Raw genomic sequence first — 20,853 nt, forward strand, 5'->3', positions numbered from 1 at the left:
ATCCGAGAGTTAAGAGGTAGCCATGGTAACAAGCAGGGGAGTGGGTTTTTGATGGACAGCCTGCCTAAAGTTGGGGCATGAACTGTCAATCAGAGTGTGGCAATTGGAGTGAGATGCCTGCTCACTGCCTTGGGCTTGAATACTACTCCCCACCCATCCGCCCTCTGCAGAGGGCCTGATCCCACCCTGCTCCCACACTGGGCCTTGGCAACACCCCCTCGACCCCCCTATCCCTGCCCAGAACCACCCCTCCACCCAGGGTAACATGTTGGGATCACGGCATGCCCAGGGTCAGGCTCTGTGTGGATGTGAAGTGTTGCTGCCCAACTCTCTCATCTCATCGTCCACTGGTTGACAGCTCCATCCAAAACTGATGCTTTACGATATTTAGACCAAAGACCAGCATTTACTGTCCATCCTTAATTGCCCAGCAGCTGACTGGCCATTTCAGGGTCACGCGCATTGGAAGGTCTGGAGTCACTGGGTAAGGATGACTGATTTCCCCTTCTGGAGAACATCGGTGAACTAGATGGGCTTTGACAGCAGTCTGGTAGTTCTATGATCACAACTGTTGATAACTAAATACTAAATGAGTTTAAATTCCATAGTTGTCGTGATGGGGTTTGAACCCAGGCAGTAGTGTAGCGGTTAGCGTAACGCTCTACAGCACCAGCAACCAGGGTTCAATTCCCGCCACTGTCTGTAAGGAGTTTGTACATTCTCCCTGTGTCTGTGTGGGTTTCCTCCGGGTGCCCTGGTTTCCTCCCACATTCCAAAGACGTAAGGGTTAGGAAGTTGTGGGCATGCTATGTTGGCGCCGGAAGCGTGGCGACACTTGCAGGCTGCCCCCAGAACACTCTACACAAAAGATGCATTTCACTGTGTGTTTCGATGTACATGTGACTAACAAAGAAATCTTATCTTAGGTTGTTACTCAGGCCTCTGGATTACTAGTCAACAACTTAACCACTACACCGCGATATACTCGATGCCAGAACTTCAGCCGTGAGGGTCACAGAGTAATGCCGCTGGGTTTCCCTGGGTAACACTGCACTGACACTGCTCCCTGCTGTTGCCGAATGACTGGGTGTGGGAGTCCCCGGGGGTGAGAGGGAACTGGACAGGCTGCTGCAGAGGTGGCCACAGGAGGCTTGTTGAGTTGGGGCTGCTGAGAATCTCTGAGATACAGACATGTGCTCCTGCCAATGGATTATCAGGGAGGACACCATGAAGGCCTGCAGCCTCTGAATAAGGAGCAGAATTAGGCCATTCGGCCCATCGAGTCAGCTCCACCATTCAATCATGGCTGACTTTTTTTTTCAACCCCATTCTCCCACCTTCTCCCAGTAACCTTTAACTCCCCCCCCCCCCCCTTACCAATCTCGAACCTATCAATCTCTGCCTTAAGTACACACCCAAAGACTTGGCCTCCACAGCCCCCTGTGGCAACGAGTTCCGCAGATCTGGAGGCCAGGATGCTGGGAGAGACCGTGACCCCGATCATCACGGACAAAGCAATCCAAGTACACGTGGGGTCACAGGCAGATCTCACAGAGATTGGAGGTTAAAGGACACATTGTCAGCAGAAAATCACCAGTAAAACCTGGGTGTGAGTGGAACTGTGGATTTTTTTTTCAGAGCAGTGATTTGAAAATCTCACTGCAGAGGAATTTTTACATTGCACATACATTTGACATTGTTTGGGGGGTAAAACTTGTCAGGAAGAACAAAAATCCTGATGATAAACGAAGACAGGAATTCCCTGAAATCGGGACAAAATTGTTCTACTCTGAGTTATCTGGATCTTCAACCACAGAACACCCTTGCTGTGGAGCTCAGTGAATGGATTTTTTAGCTGTCTCTTCCAGAACTAAGGCAATTAATTCTTTAAGTGCATACTTCTACTGTTTGTACTGTAAACTGTACTGTATCATACTCCCCCGCGTTCTTGCCATTCCAATTATTTGAAATGTAAGATTAGCCTGTGCAGAGCTCATTTAACAGGTCAACTCTTGCCACAACACAATACAACTTCTGAGACATAATTAATCAAAATAGGGATTACCAGTCATGTGGGTCAAGCCTAGCTTTCTATGTGCTGACATCAGGTTACTGCCACGTGTCCACTCCCAGGATCAGTTTTCAGACTCTTTAACTGAGTACGTGCAGCTCTGAAGAAGCCAGAACTGTAGAGGACCCTGCTCCACATAAATGATTCAGCAGAACCATTCAGTGGGGCAGCCTCACAGCACACAGACCTGGGTGCTGTCTGCGAGGAGTTTGCACGTTCTCCCTGTGACAAACGTGGGTTTCTCCTGGGTGCTCCAGTTTCCTCCCACATCCCAAAGGTGTGCGGGTTGGTGGGTTAATTGGCCGCTGTAAATTGCCCCCGGTGTGTGGCCGAGCAGTGGAACCTGGGGGTGTTGATGAGAAGGTGGGGAGAGTAGAAAGGAGTTGGAGTAGGATTAGTGTCCAAGGGTGTTTGACGGTCAGCACGGACACAGTGGGCCGAATTTACCCCTCTCCGTGGTGTACTGACCGCTGATGTGTGGGTGTCCCCCTCACATAGTGATGCTGCACTCCACTCTCATGCCATGTTGGCCCACTCGTGCCACTTCCTCTGCCAATGAGTTTTCTTTTCGAATACTTCAATTCCCTCTTGAAATTTGAGAATCAAACAACATTGCGGGTGTTGGAAATCCGAAATAAAAACAGAAAGGGCTGGAACCATTCAGCGGGCCAGGCAGCATCTGTGGGGAGGGCAAACAGAGCGAGTGTTTCTGGTCCGAGGGCCGTCACCAGAAGCAAGAAGGAGAGGCGTCCTCCCCGGTTCTGACAACGGCTCTCAGCCCCTGAAAACATTAACTCTGCTTCCCTTCAACAAGGCCTCCCTCCTGAAAAGTACCGATGGCCCTGACTTTTCAGACAAGGCATTCCAAATTACAACAACTTGCTGGTAAACGTAATTGTTCTCCTCTGTTCTGTCATTATCAGGGTCTGTCACTCATGGCCCCAGGCACGATGGAAGGTTGTGTCTCTGATCATACAGAGGGGAATGCACGTTTACTTTAAGCAGCATGGATCTGGAAACCTTCCACAGTTAACGAACTCACCTTCTCTCCTTTCGGACCAGGCTCTCCAGAATCTCCCTGGGAGGAATTCAAACAAAGATTTATGAAAGTGCACACGTGCTCTGATGTAAGATTACATCGCTGGGATCCAGTCCAAATAAGCAACAAACCAACATGCAATTGCCTGAGTGCATATTTTTACAACTGGATAATCTCAAAGTCATCAGTCACTTAAACCCCCAGTCCTCAGAGGCAATGCTGCATCCTGTGCAGTCTGAGGCTCAAGTACAATGGAAACTTCAGAAAAAGCAGGCAGACAAAGTACTAAATTAATTATTAAATTAAGCAAGCAGATGGGTGTGCTTGGATCCACATCATGTGAAATGGCAGAGCTCTCCTCAACACTGCTATCCAGGCTGAGCACCACTGTAACACGGGGAGGCTTGCTCGCCCTCAGCACAGAGCGGACAGAGTCCACAGACTCAATCGCTTTCTGCTTTATCTCAGCTCCTCATGACTGAAGATGACATTGTCCAGTGTGAAGTGAGACAATGGTTTCAGGTCCGGAGATCGGCGTCAGTCACACAGATGGGACTTCCGTGACGGCCGGTCTTCGAGTGACATCGCTCCCTCATGTTGTTCCTTTTGATTGATGGGGGGGGAGGGGGGATGAGACCACCGAAGGGGAGATGGCCCCAGAACGAGCAGAGGACAGCGCTCTCCCCCAGGGTGGGAGCCCACCAAGGCAATTCTGATTCCTTCCCTTCCTTCACCCCACTGTCCCTCAGCCCAGCACACATGATCAACTCTGGCCAAGTGTGCCCCCACACCCATCAGCACCCTGTGAACTCTGAACCCTCTCCCTGTGAACACTGACTCCCCCCCACCCTGTGAACCCTGACCCTCCACCCTGTGAACACTGACTACCCACCTCCCCCACCACATCCCACACCAGCTGAAGCCTCTGCCCCCAGTCCTCCAAAGGCCAGAGTCCTCCTGTCCTCCACACCAGAGCCCAACTCTCCAATGGCCCTGGATGACGAAAGCAGTCCCAGCATCCCTGATCTTCCGATCACCAAACCCCACCTCCTCCTCTTCAAGCACCGGACCACGAGCCCCTCTCCGCCCTGACTCCCCATGGACCTGGTCTTGGCCTCAGACAGTGGATGTTCCTTTGAGCCAACACCAGCTGACCTCTGACCCAGTGAGCACCACCCAACCTCTGACCCAAAATTGTTTGCCCACTGATCTTTACAAAAGCACAATTCTGTGACCAGTGGTGTACCACAGGGACTGGTGCTGGGACCTTTACTGTTGTGTATAAGTTGACGACATAGATGTGAACGCAGGAAGTATGAATAGTAAATCGGAGGATCACACGAAAATTGATGGTGCAGTGGATAGTGAGGAAGGTTGTCTAAGGCTAGAGCAGGACATAAATCAGATGGAAGGTTGGGCAGAGCATTGGCAGATGGAGTTTAATCCCACTGAGTGCGAGATAATGCATTTTGGGAAGTCAGGTAGGGGTAGGACATGCACAGTGACTGGTAGGGCTCGAAGGAATGTTGATGAACAGAGGCACCCTGGGGTTCAGATCCACAGTTCCCTGAAAGCGGCAACAGGGGCAGATAGGGTGGGGAAAAAAGCAAATGGCATGCTTGCTGTCATGGGTTGGAGCAAAGAAGACAAAAGTTGGGAAGTTGTGTTGCAACTTTGCAAACCGCTGGTTAGGCCGCACGTGGAGTACTGTGTGCAGTTCTGGTCACCGCACTCTAAAAAGGACGTGATTGTGCTGGAGAGGGGGCAGAGGAGATTCACCAGGACGTGGTCTGGATTGGAAGACTTTAGTTATGGGGAGCGATCGGATGGGTTGGGCTTGTTTTCCCTGGAGCAAAGGAGGCTGAGGGGTGCACCAATAGAAGTATGAACTATACAGACAGGGTAGCTGGTCAAAATCTTTCTCCCACGGTAGGGGTATCAAAAACAAGGGGGCATAGGTTTAAGGTGAGAGGAAGGAGCTTTAGAATGGAGCTGAGAGGGAAGTTTTTTTACACAGAGTGTGGTTGTTATCTGGAACTCACTGCCAGAGGAGGTGCTGGAAGCAGATACAATCACTGCATTTCGAAGGCATTTAGACATGAACTTGAATAGACAAAGCATAGACAGAGGCAGAACCAACACGGGCACATGGGATTACTGCAGATGGACAAACAGGTCGGCATAGACATGATGGGCTGAAGGGCCTGTTTCTGTGCTGTATGATTCTATGACAGTGATATAATCTATTTGGGCTGTTGTAAGCCTTACCTTTTCACCCTGCATTCCTGGAGGTCCAGGCATGCCCTAGGACAAATGTGAAAAGATAATTAGATGCCTTATAATACTTTCCAAAGCCATTCAGCGCAGACAATTTACATTAAAGTCAATGTGAGTGTCAATGCTAAACTGCTCTGTCCACATTCCCCAGGTCACTGCCTTCCTGATGGAAACATGTGTCAACAAACACTCTTCCCAAAGAGGCGATTAGTAATAACCTCAGCCTGAGTCTGCAACCGATTAATGACAACAGTTTACAACTGCACCTTAAATAACACCGATCCTCCTAAAATAGCACAAACAAGAACCTTTGCTGTGATTTCAGAGAGAGCAGGAAAAGCCCCAGGGAGAATGTTCCAAAAATGAAAAACATTTGATGCTGGTCTCCCGTGAAGCGAATGTAGTCTCCCCCACAGATACATATCAGCCCATCCACAGCTCCTCCGGCACATCAACAGCTGCCCCCAGTGGGATAGACACAACCACCAGCCACACCATTACCCTGCAAGCTCTCCCCAAAACCCTGGCTTGGTTAAAAATGCAGCTCGTACCCCTTCAGAATTCATGGCAAATGCCTTCACCTTTCTGTGCTATCAGTTGTCCCACCACTTGCCGGGTACAGCAGTGGCCAAGCAGAGGTTTCCTCCAATATTGGAATTATCTCTCCCAACTCATCAACATCTGCACTTCTGAAATCTCACCTGTCAAACCCATGACGCGGTGTGTTTCTATTGCCACAGACCCTTCCCACCAAAGCCTGAATCCACCTTCACCACTCTGGTCAATGCAAAACCCATTCCTCTCCCGCTTTCTGGTCACCCCACTCAGTGCAGCCCTCGTCAATGCTCCCTGACTCCAGTGGATAACACAGGGGGTGGAGCCATTCACTGTGGTCAGATAGGACCTCACCATATCCTCTGGGTCTGAAGTCAGTTGCCAAAATTACTCCCTGCTCCAGGAGATCATGGAGGACAAAGATAACATCTACTTTTGCTTCTTCATTGCAAACTGTTTTCTTTACATCCTCTCGTCTGTCTCCTCCAACAACAAATGCAGGGAGCAGTTTATTACATACTATGGCATGTAGAATATTGCAAATCCTCTTTTAAACATAATTAGTGACAAAGTTCTGAACACACAAGGCTCAGCGTCAAGCTCAGGCTGACAAATGACTTGAGGACATTGGGTTACAGGAGCCAGGAGTTCAATGATCTTTGGGGTTTCTCTCACTGGGAAGGTTTTGCCCAGATCAGGATTCAACTAAACTTGGAATAAAAACAATGAGATATAAGTGAAAGGAAAATGGCTGGCGTCGCAGATACCTTTACATCACATACATCCAGCCAAGTTCAATCCGCCAAGACTGGAATAAATATTCCCTCTGGAACGGCTAAAAATAACAATGTTGGGAACATTTCCAGCTCAGGCTTGTTCTGTGCACTCAGCAACCTCTCAACGTTCTTCCACTCTGTTTCGCTGTTTTCTGTTTCATTGGTTCCACCCCACCGGTGACCAATTTACTGCCCAAATTTACCAAAACTAAGACCGTCCCATCTGCTGCCTTTTCCCTGCCTTCTCACCAGGGCCACACTCCTGAAGTTCTCCACAAATCCTGGCTCAAACTCTCAGCTTTCTCTTATGTTTCTTTCACACCTTCTCTGGACTTGCCCCCCACATCCTCACCCACTCTTCCTTCCCCTGTACCCCATCCCCACACACCCCTCCCTCCCTGAACCTCATACCCACCTTGCCCACCCACCCCTGAATCCCATCCCCACACACCCCTCCCTCCAGCCTTTGAGAAAGGAATTCCCTTTTCACTACAAAACCCATCCCCATCTTCTGGAGAAATCCTTCCCCGAATCTGTCCAACTAAGTGTTTTCCTTCACATGGAACAAATCTGGCTCTAATGAAAATAAATACCAGGAATGCTGGAAATACTCAGCAGCTCAGGCAGCGTTTGTGAAGGAGAGACGGGGTTAGTATTTATCGTTGATGACTTGTCATCAGGACTGGAGTATTGGGGCCTGTGCAAAGTCACTGAAGGTGACAAAGGGGATCCATCCCTCCTTGTCACTATTGCCCTGCCTGCAATCTCTGTCGTAGTTCAGCCACACCATCCTCTGCTACACTAGGTAAGGGCAGGCACGGTAGTGTAGTGGTTAGCGTAACGCTTTACAGCGCCAGCGACCCGGGTTCAATTCCAGCCGCTGTCTGTAAGGAGTTTGTACGTTCTCCCCGTGTCTGCGTGGGTTTCCTCCGGGTGCTCCGGTTTCCTCCCACATTCCAAAGACGTACAAGTTAGGAAGTTGTGGGTGTGTTATGTTGGCGCTGGAAGCGTGGCAACACTTGCGGGCTGCCCCCAGAACATTCGACGCAAAAAGATGTATTTCACTGTGTGTTTCGATGTACATGTGACTAATAAAGATATCTTATCTCATCTTATCTTATCCAATGCCACTGGCCAGCTGTTGGCATCACACACATCTGACTTCATTCCTACTTATCCAGCTGTGGTCAGACAATCACCACAGTGCCCTCTCTCCCAGCAACCTCACCGCTGGCTCTGGCCTCCTCCAAGGATCTATCCAAGGTCACTTCTTATGACTTGTCCACGTTATCCAATCACGGGGTGTCCAGGGATCCTGAGGTGACAGCCGAGGTGTTGGGTTGAGAGCCCATGCTGGTGTGAGACAGCCGGCAGCACCTTGTAATACACCCAAAACCCAGGGTCTGGGAATGGGGTCAGGGGTGACAGTGCACTACCAAGGAACACACTACACTGCTTCAGCATGAATGCATTAGCTACCGAAAAGCTTCCACAATTGCACTTCCTTAAATGGTTGAACTCTGTCAGATGTGTGTGGTCCCCCTGTTGTGCAGAAACGATAAGCTTGTTGGCTTCCAACTACTGTCCACATCTGGAGAGGGGTGAAGGAAAGCGGTATGCTTTGAGAGAGAGAAACAAAGGACTTCAGATGCTGGAATCCAGACGAAAAACACGATGATGCTGGAGGAACTCAGCAGGCCGGGCAGCATCCGTGGAGAAAAGCAGGCGGTCAACGTTTCGGGTCAGGACCCTTCTTCAGGACTGAAGATGGGAAAAGGGGAAGCCCAATATATAGGAGGGGAAAGCATATAGGAAAATATATAGGAGGGAAAACCTATCAATGCTCTGCTTTTCCCTCCTATATATTGGGCTTCACCTTTTCCGATCTTCAGTCCTGAAGGAGGGTCCTGACCCGAAATGTTGACTGCCTGCTTTTCTCCACAGATGCTGCCTGGCCTGCTGAGTTCCTCCAGCATCTTACCGTTTTTCATCGGTATGCTTTAAGTTTCCGTGAACCACAATTCCCTCTTGGTTTAGGTCGGTGTAATTGTTTAACCGTATGCTAACGGCAATCTCTGGTCACTCTCCACATCTCTGGTGAGGAGTACAAGCAACAGCAGAAAAGTTGTTACACACTGGAGTTTAACAGACTTTCCCCAGGTGAGTGTGTCCAACTTGAGGGCAGGAGCTTGTTATGTGGTTCACTGACCACATGACTGCCTACCACTGACTGCGCCTCACTATATGTACAGGACAGCCAGTCTGGGATGGCTCCTCTGGTCCAATGCACACCAGTGATGGCATTGTGGGCAGAAATCCACATGTGCAGAGATCAAAGCTACTTTGGACACAGTGCAGGTTTTTGTGTTAGGAGGTTGTGGGCATGCTATGTTGGCGCCAGAAGCGTGGCCACACTTGCGGGTTGCCCCAAGAACACTCTAGACAAAAAGATGCATTTCACTGTGTGTTTCGATGTACATGTGACTGATAAAGATATCTTATCTTATCCATACTGAACTCCCATTCAATGAAGATATCGACAGCCCACCAGGCAATGGCTTAAGTCACTCACACTGGCCAAACACACCCCAATATTCATCAGCTGAGAGAGCTGCTGTTGTGTAACTCGGCTACTGGCCACTATCACTGCTCTAAGAGGCTGAACAAACTTGGTCTCTTCTCTCTGGAGCGGCGGAGGCTGAGGGGTGATCTGTTGGAGGTGTATAAAATTATGAGGGGCATAGATAGGATGGACAAGCAATATCTTTTTCCCATTATTGAGAGATTCAATACCAGAGGGCATGCATTTAAGGTGAGGGGGGTAAGTTCAGAACAGATCTGAGGGGTACGTTTTTTACAGAGAGAGTGGTGGATGCCTGGAATGCGTTGCCTGATAGGGTGGTGGAAGCAAACTCATTGGGGGCTTTCAAGAGGGGCTTGGATGGGCACATGAATGAGAGGAAAATAGAGGGATATGGGCATTCTGTAGGTAGGAGGGAATAGCTAAGTCAGCACAAAATTGTGGGCCGAAGGGCCTGTTCTGTGCTGTACTGTTCTATGTTCTCTGTTCTCTGTGGAGGATTGTCGAGTGCAAATTAGCTACATTTCCTGTAGTGGCTACACACAAAATCATTTGGTCATTGTAAAGCACTTGGGTGGCCTCAGTCAAGACTGCAGGCTCTTTTCTCCCCTCTAGAAATTCCAGCAGAACTGTCTGGTTTACACCATTTCTGTAAACTCCCAGGCTAACCATTGGGTTTGATCGTGGCCTACCCAACACGTCAAGCTCTGATCTCCAACTGGCTACCAATTAAGGTGGACTTCACAGTGAGCGAGAGAGAGTAAGGGATTTTGAAGAGCAACATGTCTGACAGTCGTTGAGATCTGACCGCGGGAAGTTGCCCTCCTCCTGACAGGGTGGGGGAGCTATCTCAAGGAATGAAAAGAGGAGAAGATATTCGGCATGATACGCATTAATAATTAGAGGTATTAAGGATTTCAGAGTGCAGATTAGCCTGATAAAGTCTAAAGCAAGAAGTTCTGAACACACAAGACTCAGCATCAAGCTGATGCTGACTAAACAGCTTGAGGACAGGGGCTTATGCGAGCCAAGAGTTTCTCACTGGGAAGAATTTGCTTGGATCAGGATACAGCTAAACTTGGAATAAAAACAATGGAACATAAGAGAAAGGAAAATGGCTGGATTCGCGGATACCTTTACATCGCGTACATCCAGCCAAGTCAAACTCACTAAGATCGAACTAAAAATTCCCTCCAAAGCAGCTAAAATAACAGCTTCGGAAACATTTCCAGCTCAGGCTTGCTTTGTTTTGTCCTCTCTGTTTTTTCCCTCTCCACTGAAGGTTTCTGTGTTTCATTAGTGCCATCCTTTTGTCCGATTTATGAACAGATTTACTGGCAATCTGAACACTTTCCATTGATGTTTTTTAACCTCTTAAAAACAATGTGTGGAACAGGAGCAGAGGTTGGGGTCCATCACCCAAGAAGAAACTTCTCTCCCTCTCGGTTAGGATGTATCTTGTTCTAACCCATAGATTAAACCCGGGAGTGTTATCAAAACTTTACTGTTGTAAAGGCCATAACTAGAACCATAAATGTAAGATAGTCGCTAGAAAATCCCATAGGGTGTTCTTGAAAACGATGGAACTGCCTGAACATGAAGCCACGGCCTTCTCTACCTGCCACAAACTCTGTTCCCTCTCTATCGAAACCCTTGCCCTGCACCCCCCCAACTCCCTCCCCTTCCACCCACCCACTCGCTCAGTTGGAAGTGGACTGTCCTCCGGCTTGGCATTTATCTGTACTTGAATAAAGTTCCATCTTCATATCCTTTCCTTCACCCAGTGAGCTCCCTCTCACCTGAATAACACAGCCCACCTCTCGCCCTCCTCAGCTTCCCTGCCACTGAGACCCTCGGTCAGATCTCCAGCCTGGATTATTCTCTGCCAGTGGCTTCACTCCTTGCACCCCCCGTGACCTGGGGCTCAGGCCCCAGTCACCCATCACCTGCGGTACTGGGACTGCAACACCACACATTGAAAATTCTGATCCTTGTTTAAACGCTTCCCCAGGTTTCATTGCTCCCTAACCCTGTCCCCTTCTCCAGCCCTACGATTTTGTAAGATCTTTTGCTTTCCCAGATTTTATTTTTTGCATATCTGCCCCTCCTTTCGTGACTCTGTTGTCCGCGCACGTGCTCGGAAGTCTGAAATTTCCTCCCAAAGCCCCTCTCCCCCTTCAGGGCCCTTCATAAACCCCACCGCAGGTTTGGTACCTCACCAACTATCTGCTCAGGCTGCTGCCCATTTCTAACCCACTCCGTCTCTGGACAGCACCGTGACAGGCTTGTCCAGGTTCAATGATTGCCAGTAATTTGATCACACATCTCATACTCAAGTTCTCATAATTTGTTCAAATTATTTGAATAAAAAGATGAAAATGAACAGTTTATTGTTCTGTCCTTCTGATCCACTGCTTGTGGCTTGCATGTCTCCATGTTACTGCAAGAGCACGGATGTAAGATCGGAGAAACCTCACTGAGGGAGCACTGAGTCTAACGGTGGGGAAATAATCATTTCCTGGGAATCTCAGCAGATAAAGAGGTTAGATGAAAGGGGTGGAGACTCGAGGGGAGCGGGAACACTGACTGAGTTGAATAGTTTGCTTCTGTCCTATGCAATCTGATTGTTCTGTGTAAGCTGACTGACCTCAGCATGAGTGTAGCCTGACCAGCTCCCCCACCCAGCCAAGCCCAAACATTCCAACTGACGCTCCGAACGAGCCTCTGAGATCTCGATCCCATTCCATTTATACGATGAGATGGACCCTTGACCTCACAATCTACCTTGTTGTGACCTTGCCCCTTATTGTCTACCTGCAATGCACTTCCTCTGTAGCTGTGACACTTTGTACTGTTATTGTTTTTATCTGTACTACCTCAATGCACTCTCAATGCACTCAATGTAACTGCACTGTGCAATGAATTGACCTGTACGATCAGTATGGATGACAAGTTTTTCACTGTACCTCGGACAATAATAAACCAAAACCAATACCAATACCTAAGGATCTGACCCTCCCTCTCCCCTGTAATATGCCCACCCCAGACCTCTGAACTACAGACCACCACATCTCACCCCCTCAATGGCAAAGCGGGGCACTTGTGTGCACAAGGTGTGCCTGGGCAATCCACGTACACGGCACCCTGAGCCTTGCGCGCTACAGAATGTTGGGCTGGAGTCTGCACTGCCCAGTCCCCAGCCGCCCCGCCACACTCGGCCAGTTCGGTGCACCTTGCCTGGTGAGACCACCGTGCTGCTAATGGAGCAGGATGCCCAGCAGCGGAAGTCTGACTGAGAGGAGGTTCTGCAGCCCACCCCACCACCAAACCACAGCCCCTCAGCAGCGGCTCCCAAAGTCGGGTGCTCTCCTGGCTCCCATCTGCACTGGTTACACAAGCCTGAGGTGTTACAGTCAACCCTTAACATTCACATCTTTTCAAATTAACAGAGAAAGCCGTTTACCAACATCACCTAATTGGTGTTGGTCACCCTGGCTCCCTTTCCCCTCCGAAGCAAGAACCAGCCTTCAAACTACTTCCATTGAACGCACTGATACAGCGAGGGGCTTTGAAAGGTGCAGCTGTGTTAACAAGGACCACTCACACTTGTGCTTACCACACAGCAGGGAGTCACTGACAGAAGTGGGCTGGACAATAGTCCACATATTCATACAATGATTTGTTCCCCAATGTGTTCATGACGATGTAGCTGTTTAATGCGGGGACAGAGCATTAGTGGGTCAGGAACATAGTGGGTCAGGAGGAAGCTTCTGTACACGTGAAAATGTTTTCTAGGATTCACCGCCATCTGGAATGTATCCTTCACAAAAGTTAAAGCTTTACTGTATTTCCAGCCTCTCTAAAATGGAAGTACTTGAACATATGAAGCTAATCAATCTGTAACATTCATCGGAAACTTCCTGCCCTTCCTTCAACAGCTCCAGCTATTCAAGTTCACCTATTTGGCACAGGCAGCTCTGAAACTGTTGGCAGTTGCTGAATGCACACATTTCGAATCTCTACAAATGTTTTTTTTAAATACAAATAAGGTAAAGCACACCGCCAGTCTCTGCAAAGTCCCTCGCCAGTTAACTGAAAGACTCATCTTCATGATAATTGACCTCAGGAAACCTCACAGTAGTTGCAGACGTGGGAATCAAATTACCAAAATCTTTCCCATTCACTCTCTCCAGAATCCTACATCCTTAAGCCCTTCCCATGTACAAATACAGATGGATCAAACACTTCGATACGGATTCAATACGGAATCCCAAAGGTCAAATCCCCTCCTTTTGACCCTCAGTGCGTGGGAGACGATGTTAAGACTGACAATGGTCAGTTCAGAAGCGGAACAGATCCAGAGTGACGTGATTCTGCCTGGGCATGATCAGAATGACAAGTTATCTAGGAGATAAAGGGATGGGAATTTTTTTCCCTTGTCCGATCCCCCGTACACTCTGGTACACCGTTCAACTACTGGACCTGGATTACAAGTTTCTATAAGTGCTCTCTTACGTGTGTATTTCCCGTGGGTCTGAAGAGAATTAAAGGTATCTTCATCCCTTCCACCCAGAACTGCATTCTGGAACATCAACACAATTCAATTGCCCATGATAACACTTTTTAGACATAACTTTTCATGCTTTCCAAGTTAGATCTATGTGAGTAAATGTACAGCTGCAGGGCACCTAACATTACAGAGCAGATGGTTTAAAGAGTTTGTAAAAGCAAGAAAAACAACAGTCGCAGCAAGGGTACTGACGACCGTGGACACAGTCAGCAACATGAACAGAGAAACAGCAACAGAGAACAACAGAGAACAGCAAGACAGCACAGTGGTACAGTGGGCAGAGCTACTGCCTCATTGTTCCAGAGACCCGGGTTCAATCCTGGCCTCGGATGGAGGTGGCACGTGCCTCAGTTTTCTCCCACATCCTGCTGCTTTGTAGGTTAGTTGGCAGATGTTGAACTGCCCCCAGTGTGGAGGGCAGAATTTGGGGGCTGTTGGTGGGAATGTGGGGAGAATGGGTTCGAGGGAAGTAGGTGGGGACTGTGATTACTCTGTGAGTCAGCATGGACTCTGTAGTCTCCTTCTGTGTTGTAAGGAAGTATGGAAAGGATAAGAGGCATAGATTGAGTGGACAGTCAGAGACTTTTTCCCAGGGCGACAATGGCTAACATGAGGGGACAAAATTTTAAGGTGATTGGAGGAATGTATAAGGGGGATGTCAGGGGTAAGCTTTTTTACACAGGGAGTGGTGGGTATGTGGAACGCACTGCCGGCAGAGGTTGTGGGGGCAGATACATTGGGGATATTTAAGAGACTCTCAGATAGACACATGAATGATAGAAAAATAGGGGGCTATGTGGGAGGGAAGGGTTAGATAGATCTTAGAGCAGGATAAAACGTTGGCACAACATTGTGGGCTGAAGGGCCTGCCCTGTGCTGTAGTGTTCTATGTTCTACGTTCTATGAACTGGGCAATGCAAGGTATCAGGACAATGCAATTGGCAGTGGGGTGGCCGTAAACACCACAGTCATTAACATGTCTTTGCCACACCTTTACCAGGCTCCAAGGTTTTGCCTGTGTTTCTGTAAAGTGCACCTTTAATTATAATCAACAAGGTCAGGCCACGGTAGTGTAGTGGTTAGCGTAACACTATTACAGCGCCAGCGACCCGGGTTCAATTCCAGCCACTGTCTGTAAGGAGTTTGTACGTTCTCCCCGTGTCTGTGTGGGTTTCCTCCGGGTGTTCCGGTTTCCTCCCACATTCCAAAGACGTACGGGTTAGGAAGTTGTGGGCATGCTGTGTTGGCGCCGGAAGCGTGGCAACACTTGCAGGCTGCCCCCAGAACAGTCTACGCAAAAGATGCATTTCACTGTGTTTTGATGTACATGTGACTAATAAAGAAATCTTATCTTATAACAGTCACAGGTTATAGTCAATAGTGATCTCCTTAATAAATCCATGAACAGTAAGTATGTAATCCTGATTTCTTTACCATATTGCACTTACAAGTAAGAACACCCAGCCTCGAACACACATACTCCCCGATCCAACGACAAGCACTCACCGGCTTCATGAGTCCCGTGGGGGTTGAATTCATCCCGTGGGTCGTTTTCTGTTTTTCCTCACCCTCCTCCTCCGCTTCTGTGGGACAAAGCCCACACTGGTCTCCCTGTGGACGACGGTTGGGCATGAGTACCTGCAGACTGCAAAACCTCAACCCTTCAATGCATCCTGCACTGTGTTATTCGGAACCGGGTGGGAATCTGAGATGAGAGAGGACGAGGAGGTGGTGGGGAGGGGCATTTTTTCAAAGAAGGGGAGTAGATGCATGGAATAAATTGGAGGGGCTGTTCCTGAAAGAAAGAACCCAGCTCAGTTCTTTGGTGCCTGGAGAACAAATTTTCCCAGTGGTATTCAAGTGTGCAACACTCTCCACAATCCATTGGTGAGGGCTCCATACATAAGTATGACTCCTAGCTGGGCCCTTTATTTTCAAATAGCCCCAGTGGTAAAGGTCCTTATTTCTACAGGAACCCTGGCTGGAGTGAGTCGGGGAGGAAACTGGTGGCTCCCTTTTGTACATGGCCCCTGAGCACAAGGCAAAACAAGAAATTATCGACAGATTAAGGGAACTTTTCCCCCTTTTCCAATCAAACTATATACCCCAGTACTGTCTGTCTCACCTTCTTACCATGTCATCAGCTCATGGTCTTCCCCATCTCCGTACTCCCTGGAGTGTGAAGAATGAGCACACTGAAACATTCTGACGGGATGTGGCAGTGTCGTGGAAAGGCTGGTGTTCCCCTGACTGGGGGCACTAGGACCAGGGGCTGTTTTCCAAAAACGAAGGGTCAGCCATTCAGGATAGAACCAACATGAAATTTCTGCAGTCAGAGGGTAGCTAATCTGTGGAATTCTTCCTGCCAGAGATTGAGGAACGCACACAAAATGCTGCAGGAACTCAGCAGGTCAGGTAGCATCCATGGAGGGAAATAAACAGTCGACGTTTCGGGCCGAGACCCTTCATCAGGACTGGAGAGGAAGAGGCCAGAAGCCAGAATAAGAAGGTGGGGGAGGGGGAAGAGCACACGCAGGCCAGTGAAAGGTGAGTCCAGGTGAGGGGGGAAGGTAGGTGGGTGGGGAAGGGGGGAGAAGTAATAAGCTGAGAGGTGATAGGTAGAAGACGCAAAGGGCTGAGGGAGAAGAAATCCGGTAGGAGAGGACAGCAGACTTCACAAGATGGCGGCGAGGTGCACAAGATGGCCGCAGTTCATTTCCTTCCACGGATGCTGCCTGACCTGCTGAGTTCCTCCAGCATTCTGTGTGTGTTGCTCCAGAATCCAGCATCTGCAGAATCTCGTGTCAGAGACCGAGGAGCCTCAGTTGCTGAGTATATTCAGGAGAGAGACCAATTGATTTGTTAGATATTAAGGGCTTTAAGGGATACAGGTTTAGTACAGGAAGGAGGTGCTGAGCTAACAGATCAGCCATGATCCTTCCGATTGGTGGAGCAGGCATGTGGGGCCGAATGGCCTGTTTCCTACGTTCTTATTTCTTATGTTCTTTCCAGCCCAAGGTTGGTGTTGGATTAGGGTCCAGATTGTTGTTTTCATTATGTTTTTCCTTGTAGTTTTAACTTTCTTTATGCTCTTATATGTCTGTATAATCACCTGCTTGTCTGTAAACTTTTAGTAACTTGTAGTATATTTGGTTCTATATTCCTGTAGTCTCTTTGTCTGCAAAGCTGAAGAGTGAATCAGTCACTGCTCACAGGTTTCTTATCTGGGACCAGTCCAATTGGTTTTGCAGAGCAAGAGGGGAGCATGTGCTCACGTTCCTTTGTTACAGTCACAGTCCAGTTACTTCTGGCTGACCCTGTCTGACCTGCACTATGACGAACATCTAACAAAACGGTTGTAACCGTAAGATTTGCGTCTCATCCTTGACTTCCAAAGAACCTTCTGGATCATCTCCAGATCTAACAGTGGAGAACCCAAACTGGCAAGTAAGACACACCCCTGTCCCACCCCCACAACCAAGATCACAGCCCTACTGGTGATGATGGGTTTGGGGCAGGGTGGGTGAAGAGTTCTGGTGACGACGTGGGCTGGGAATCAGTCAGACGCAGCCACTGTTTTCAGCACAGTTGCCTGTTTTCTTTTCTAAACATAATTTTCCTCCATTTCCCACCCACCAGACCCAAGGTGTGCATGTCAGCCAAGTGACCCAGTGAACCAGGATGGGTAGGATTTTTCCACCGTGAAGATCAATACAGGTCAGCGGTGCCCTGTACTCATCCGATTCACTTCCAGTGGAAGCTGCTGGACCAGAGTCACATGGGCAGTCACTGGACCCCACAGAATGTCTGAGAACCTCTGGGACCTTCGTCAGCACCAGATCCTGGGGACTCCCACTTCCGTAACACAGAGCGCCCAATAAGAGGGTGTGGATGGAGCCTGCTCACTCCCTTCCCAAGCTCCAGGATGGGCTAATTCTGGTCTTGTGGTGGGGAATTCCGTGACACAAGAGTAACCACAGCTGAATAGAACTGAATCACTGAATTGTGCAGCACAGAGAGAGGCCATTTGGTCCATCGACTCTGTGCTGACGCTGAGGAGAGAATCCCATCGGTCACATTCTCCACCCTTTCCCCACAACCCTCGTGCACCCAGCCATTCCCCTTTGAAGACCCCCCCCCCCCCCCCCCCCGACAAGCCTCTGACTGCAGACGTTGCTGGCTGGAACTGAAGTGACTCACCTTTTCTCCCTTTGGCCCAGGTAGTCCCGGTTTACCCTGTCAAAGAGAGAAGACCAAGGTGTGTTGAGTCCCCAGTCTCAGAGGAGCCAAGAAACCTTTAACGACAAACACCCACCCCTCCCGCTCAAGCAGTTAGAGTGAAGTATCCTTAAAACTGACCCATTCCCCAACACCGAATAAACACATAAGCTGAGAAATTAGAGGAAGTATTCACATCTTTTTTACGTGTAAAGCTTAAAAAATGATTGTGTGGATATTTTGACGTGTTTGTGCCCCCTCTGTTGAAGTCCCACCCATCAGGAAGTTGGAAGGGGCACTTTCAATCAGATTAATCCAAATGCCGATCTCACTTGCCTGTTACATTATCAGTACATGAATGACATTGTCAACTTATGGATGGAATTTGGGTCAAAAGATCGTGACCTATGACCATTGTGATTAACATTCCAACCCCCGCCCAACGCCCCCCCCCCCCCCCCCCCCCCCCCCACCCTGAGGCTGCCGTGGAGAAATCACTGGAAGACCACAGACCTGTTACTAGGAGTGGGTGCACGGCTGCCGGTGCAGACCGGGAACTGCGGAACCCACGGGGTGGGTTTAACTTCACGGTAACAGCTCCTTAAAACAGTTCAACCCGGAAAAGTGTGAAGTGAAGTGAAGGGATCGAATTTAAAGGCAGAATACAAGGTTAATAGCAGGACTCTTAGCAGTGTGGAGGAACAGAGGGATCTTGGTGTCCATGTCCATTGATCCCTCAAGGATGCCGCACAGGTCAATAGGGTTGTTAAGAAGGCGTATAGTGTATCGGCCTTCATTAGTTGAGGTATTGAGTTCAAGAGCTGCAAGGTGATGTTGCAGCTCTATAGAACTCTGGTTAGACCACACCTGGAGTATTGTGTTCAGTTCTGGTTGCCTCATCATAGGAAGGATGTGGAAGCTTTAGAGAGGGTGCAGAGGAGATTTACCAGGATGTTGCCTGGATTGGAGAGCATGTCTGATGAGGATAGGATGAGTGAGCTGGGGCTTTTCTCTTTGGAGAGGAGGATGATGAGAGGTGACTTGACAGAGGTGTACAAGATGATAAGAGGTGTAGATCGAGTGGGCAGTCAGACTTTTTCCCAGGGCGAAAATGTCTAACATAAGGGGACATAATTTTAAGGTGATTGGAGGAAGGTATAAGGGGGATGTCAGAGGTAAGTTTTTTACACAGAGAGTAGTGGGTGCGTGGAACGCACTGCCGGCAGAGGTTGTGGGGGCAGATACATTAGGGACATTTAAGAGACACTTAGATAGACACATGAATGATAGAAAAATAGGGAGCTATGTGGGAGGGAAGGGTTAGATAGATCTTAGAGCAGGATCAAATGTCGGCACAACATTGTGGGCTGAAGGGTCTGCCCTGTGCTGTAGTATTCTATGTTCTATGAACATTCCAATCCCACAATGTAGTCGTGGCCTCTGATTTGGCATTAGCACTACCCACCAAGCCAGTTTGTGCGGCAGGGATGGGGTATCACAGCCAGTTGCTTGCTGTGGGCTCTGGAATGCCGCACGCTGTGCCTGAGGGTTCGGCTGTACAGCAGCTGTAGTGGTGGGCTTGGACTCCTGCTTCTGAGGTTGTGTGTTCAAAGCCACCAGAGCAAGCTGTGGGACTGAATCCTGGTGGAATGTGGGCTGGTGCCAGAACTGCAAAGGCTGAATAGTTGGCCAATGACCTGCCTTTCCCTTCGTTCTCACTCTTGCAAAAATGCCACTGAAGTGGCCGAGCAAACCATTTGTTTCAACACAAATGGCACAGGACAGTACAGGAGAAAGACCAATGGCCAAGGCATCTCACTGGACAATGGCACTTAGATAACCTGCTTCGGCAAATGGAGTTTCATTTGGAAAGTGTGAGATCCTGCACTTCGGCAGGAGGAATCTGAAGGCAGACTGTGTTCTAAATGGAGAAAGACTGCAGATGAGTCAAGTGCAGAGGGTTTGAGGTGTTCCTGTGCACAAATCTCAAACCATTTGTCTTCAAGAGGCGGTGCCTCAAGAAGGCGGCATCCATCACTAAAGACCCTCACCACCCAGGACATGCCCTCTTCACGTTACTACCATCGGGGAGGAGGTACAGGAGCCTGAAAACCCACACTCAACGATTCAGGAACAGCTTCTTCCCCTCCGCCATCAGATTCCTGAACAGTCCATGAACCCATGAACACCACCTCGCTATTCCTTTTGTTTTGCACTATTTGTTTATTTTGTAGTTATAGTAATTTTATGTCTTTGAACTGTACTGCTGCCGCAAAACAACACATTTCACGACATAAGTCAGTGATAATAAACCTGATTCTGATTCTGAAATTAGCAATAAGTTGTTATCTCAAGTCCCACGGGAGAGGAAGGGGGCTGATTGGAAGGTCCCTCTGAGGAGTTGGCTGGTGAGCCTTTCACATGTTATGAGGTGACGATGGGGCTGTGAGTGGGGAGAGCACTTGTCCACTTGGCCCAAGGTTATGGACATTGCCTGTGGTGAAACAGCGAGGGCAGCAACCAGCCTAGCCCATGCAGGGTACGCAGCCGACGAAATCTGTGCACTGACGTTGCTCCTTACTGAAGGTACCGTTCATCAGGGAGATAAAAACATGGAACATAGAACAGTACAGCACAGGAACAGGCCCTTCAGCCCACAAAGTCTGTGCCAAACACAATGCCAAATTAAACTAAATCTCTTCTGCCTGCACATGATCTGCATCCCTCCATTCCCTGCATATTCATGTGTCTATCAAAAAGCCTCTT

At 48.9% G+C, this 20,853-nt stretch overlaps 1 protein-coding gene across 2 annotated transcripts in view; it reads right to left on the minus strand.

Annotated features, from left to right (window-relative positions):
• Positions 1–20,853, minus strand: part of col16a1 (collagen, type XVI, alpha 1) — a 212,184-nt gene that overhangs the window by 100,159 nt on the left and 91,172 nt on the right. For both annotated transcript variants that reach the window (XM_052036512.1, XM_052036513.1), the window contains exons 18-21: positions 18,070–18,105; positions 15,376–15,480; positions 5,379–5,414; positions 3,114–3,149 (exon numbers count right to left, since the gene is read on the minus strand). In XM_052036512.1, the coding sequence (XP_051892472.1) occupies positions 3,114–3,149; positions 5,379–5,414; positions 15,376–15,480; positions 18,070–18,105 (213 nt within the window). The remainder of the gene's footprint in view (positions 1–3,113; positions 3,150–5,378; positions 5,415–15,375; positions 15,481–18,069; positions 18,106–20,853) is intronic.

The sequence above is a fragment of the Pristis pectinata genome, chromosome 22 (assembly GCF_009764475.1).
Source record: "Pristis pectinata isolate sPriPec2 chromosome 22, sPriPec2.1.pri, whole genome shotgun sequence".
NCBI lineage: Eukaryota > Metazoa > Chordata > Chondrichthyes > Rhinopristiformes > Pristidae > Pristis > Pristis pectinata.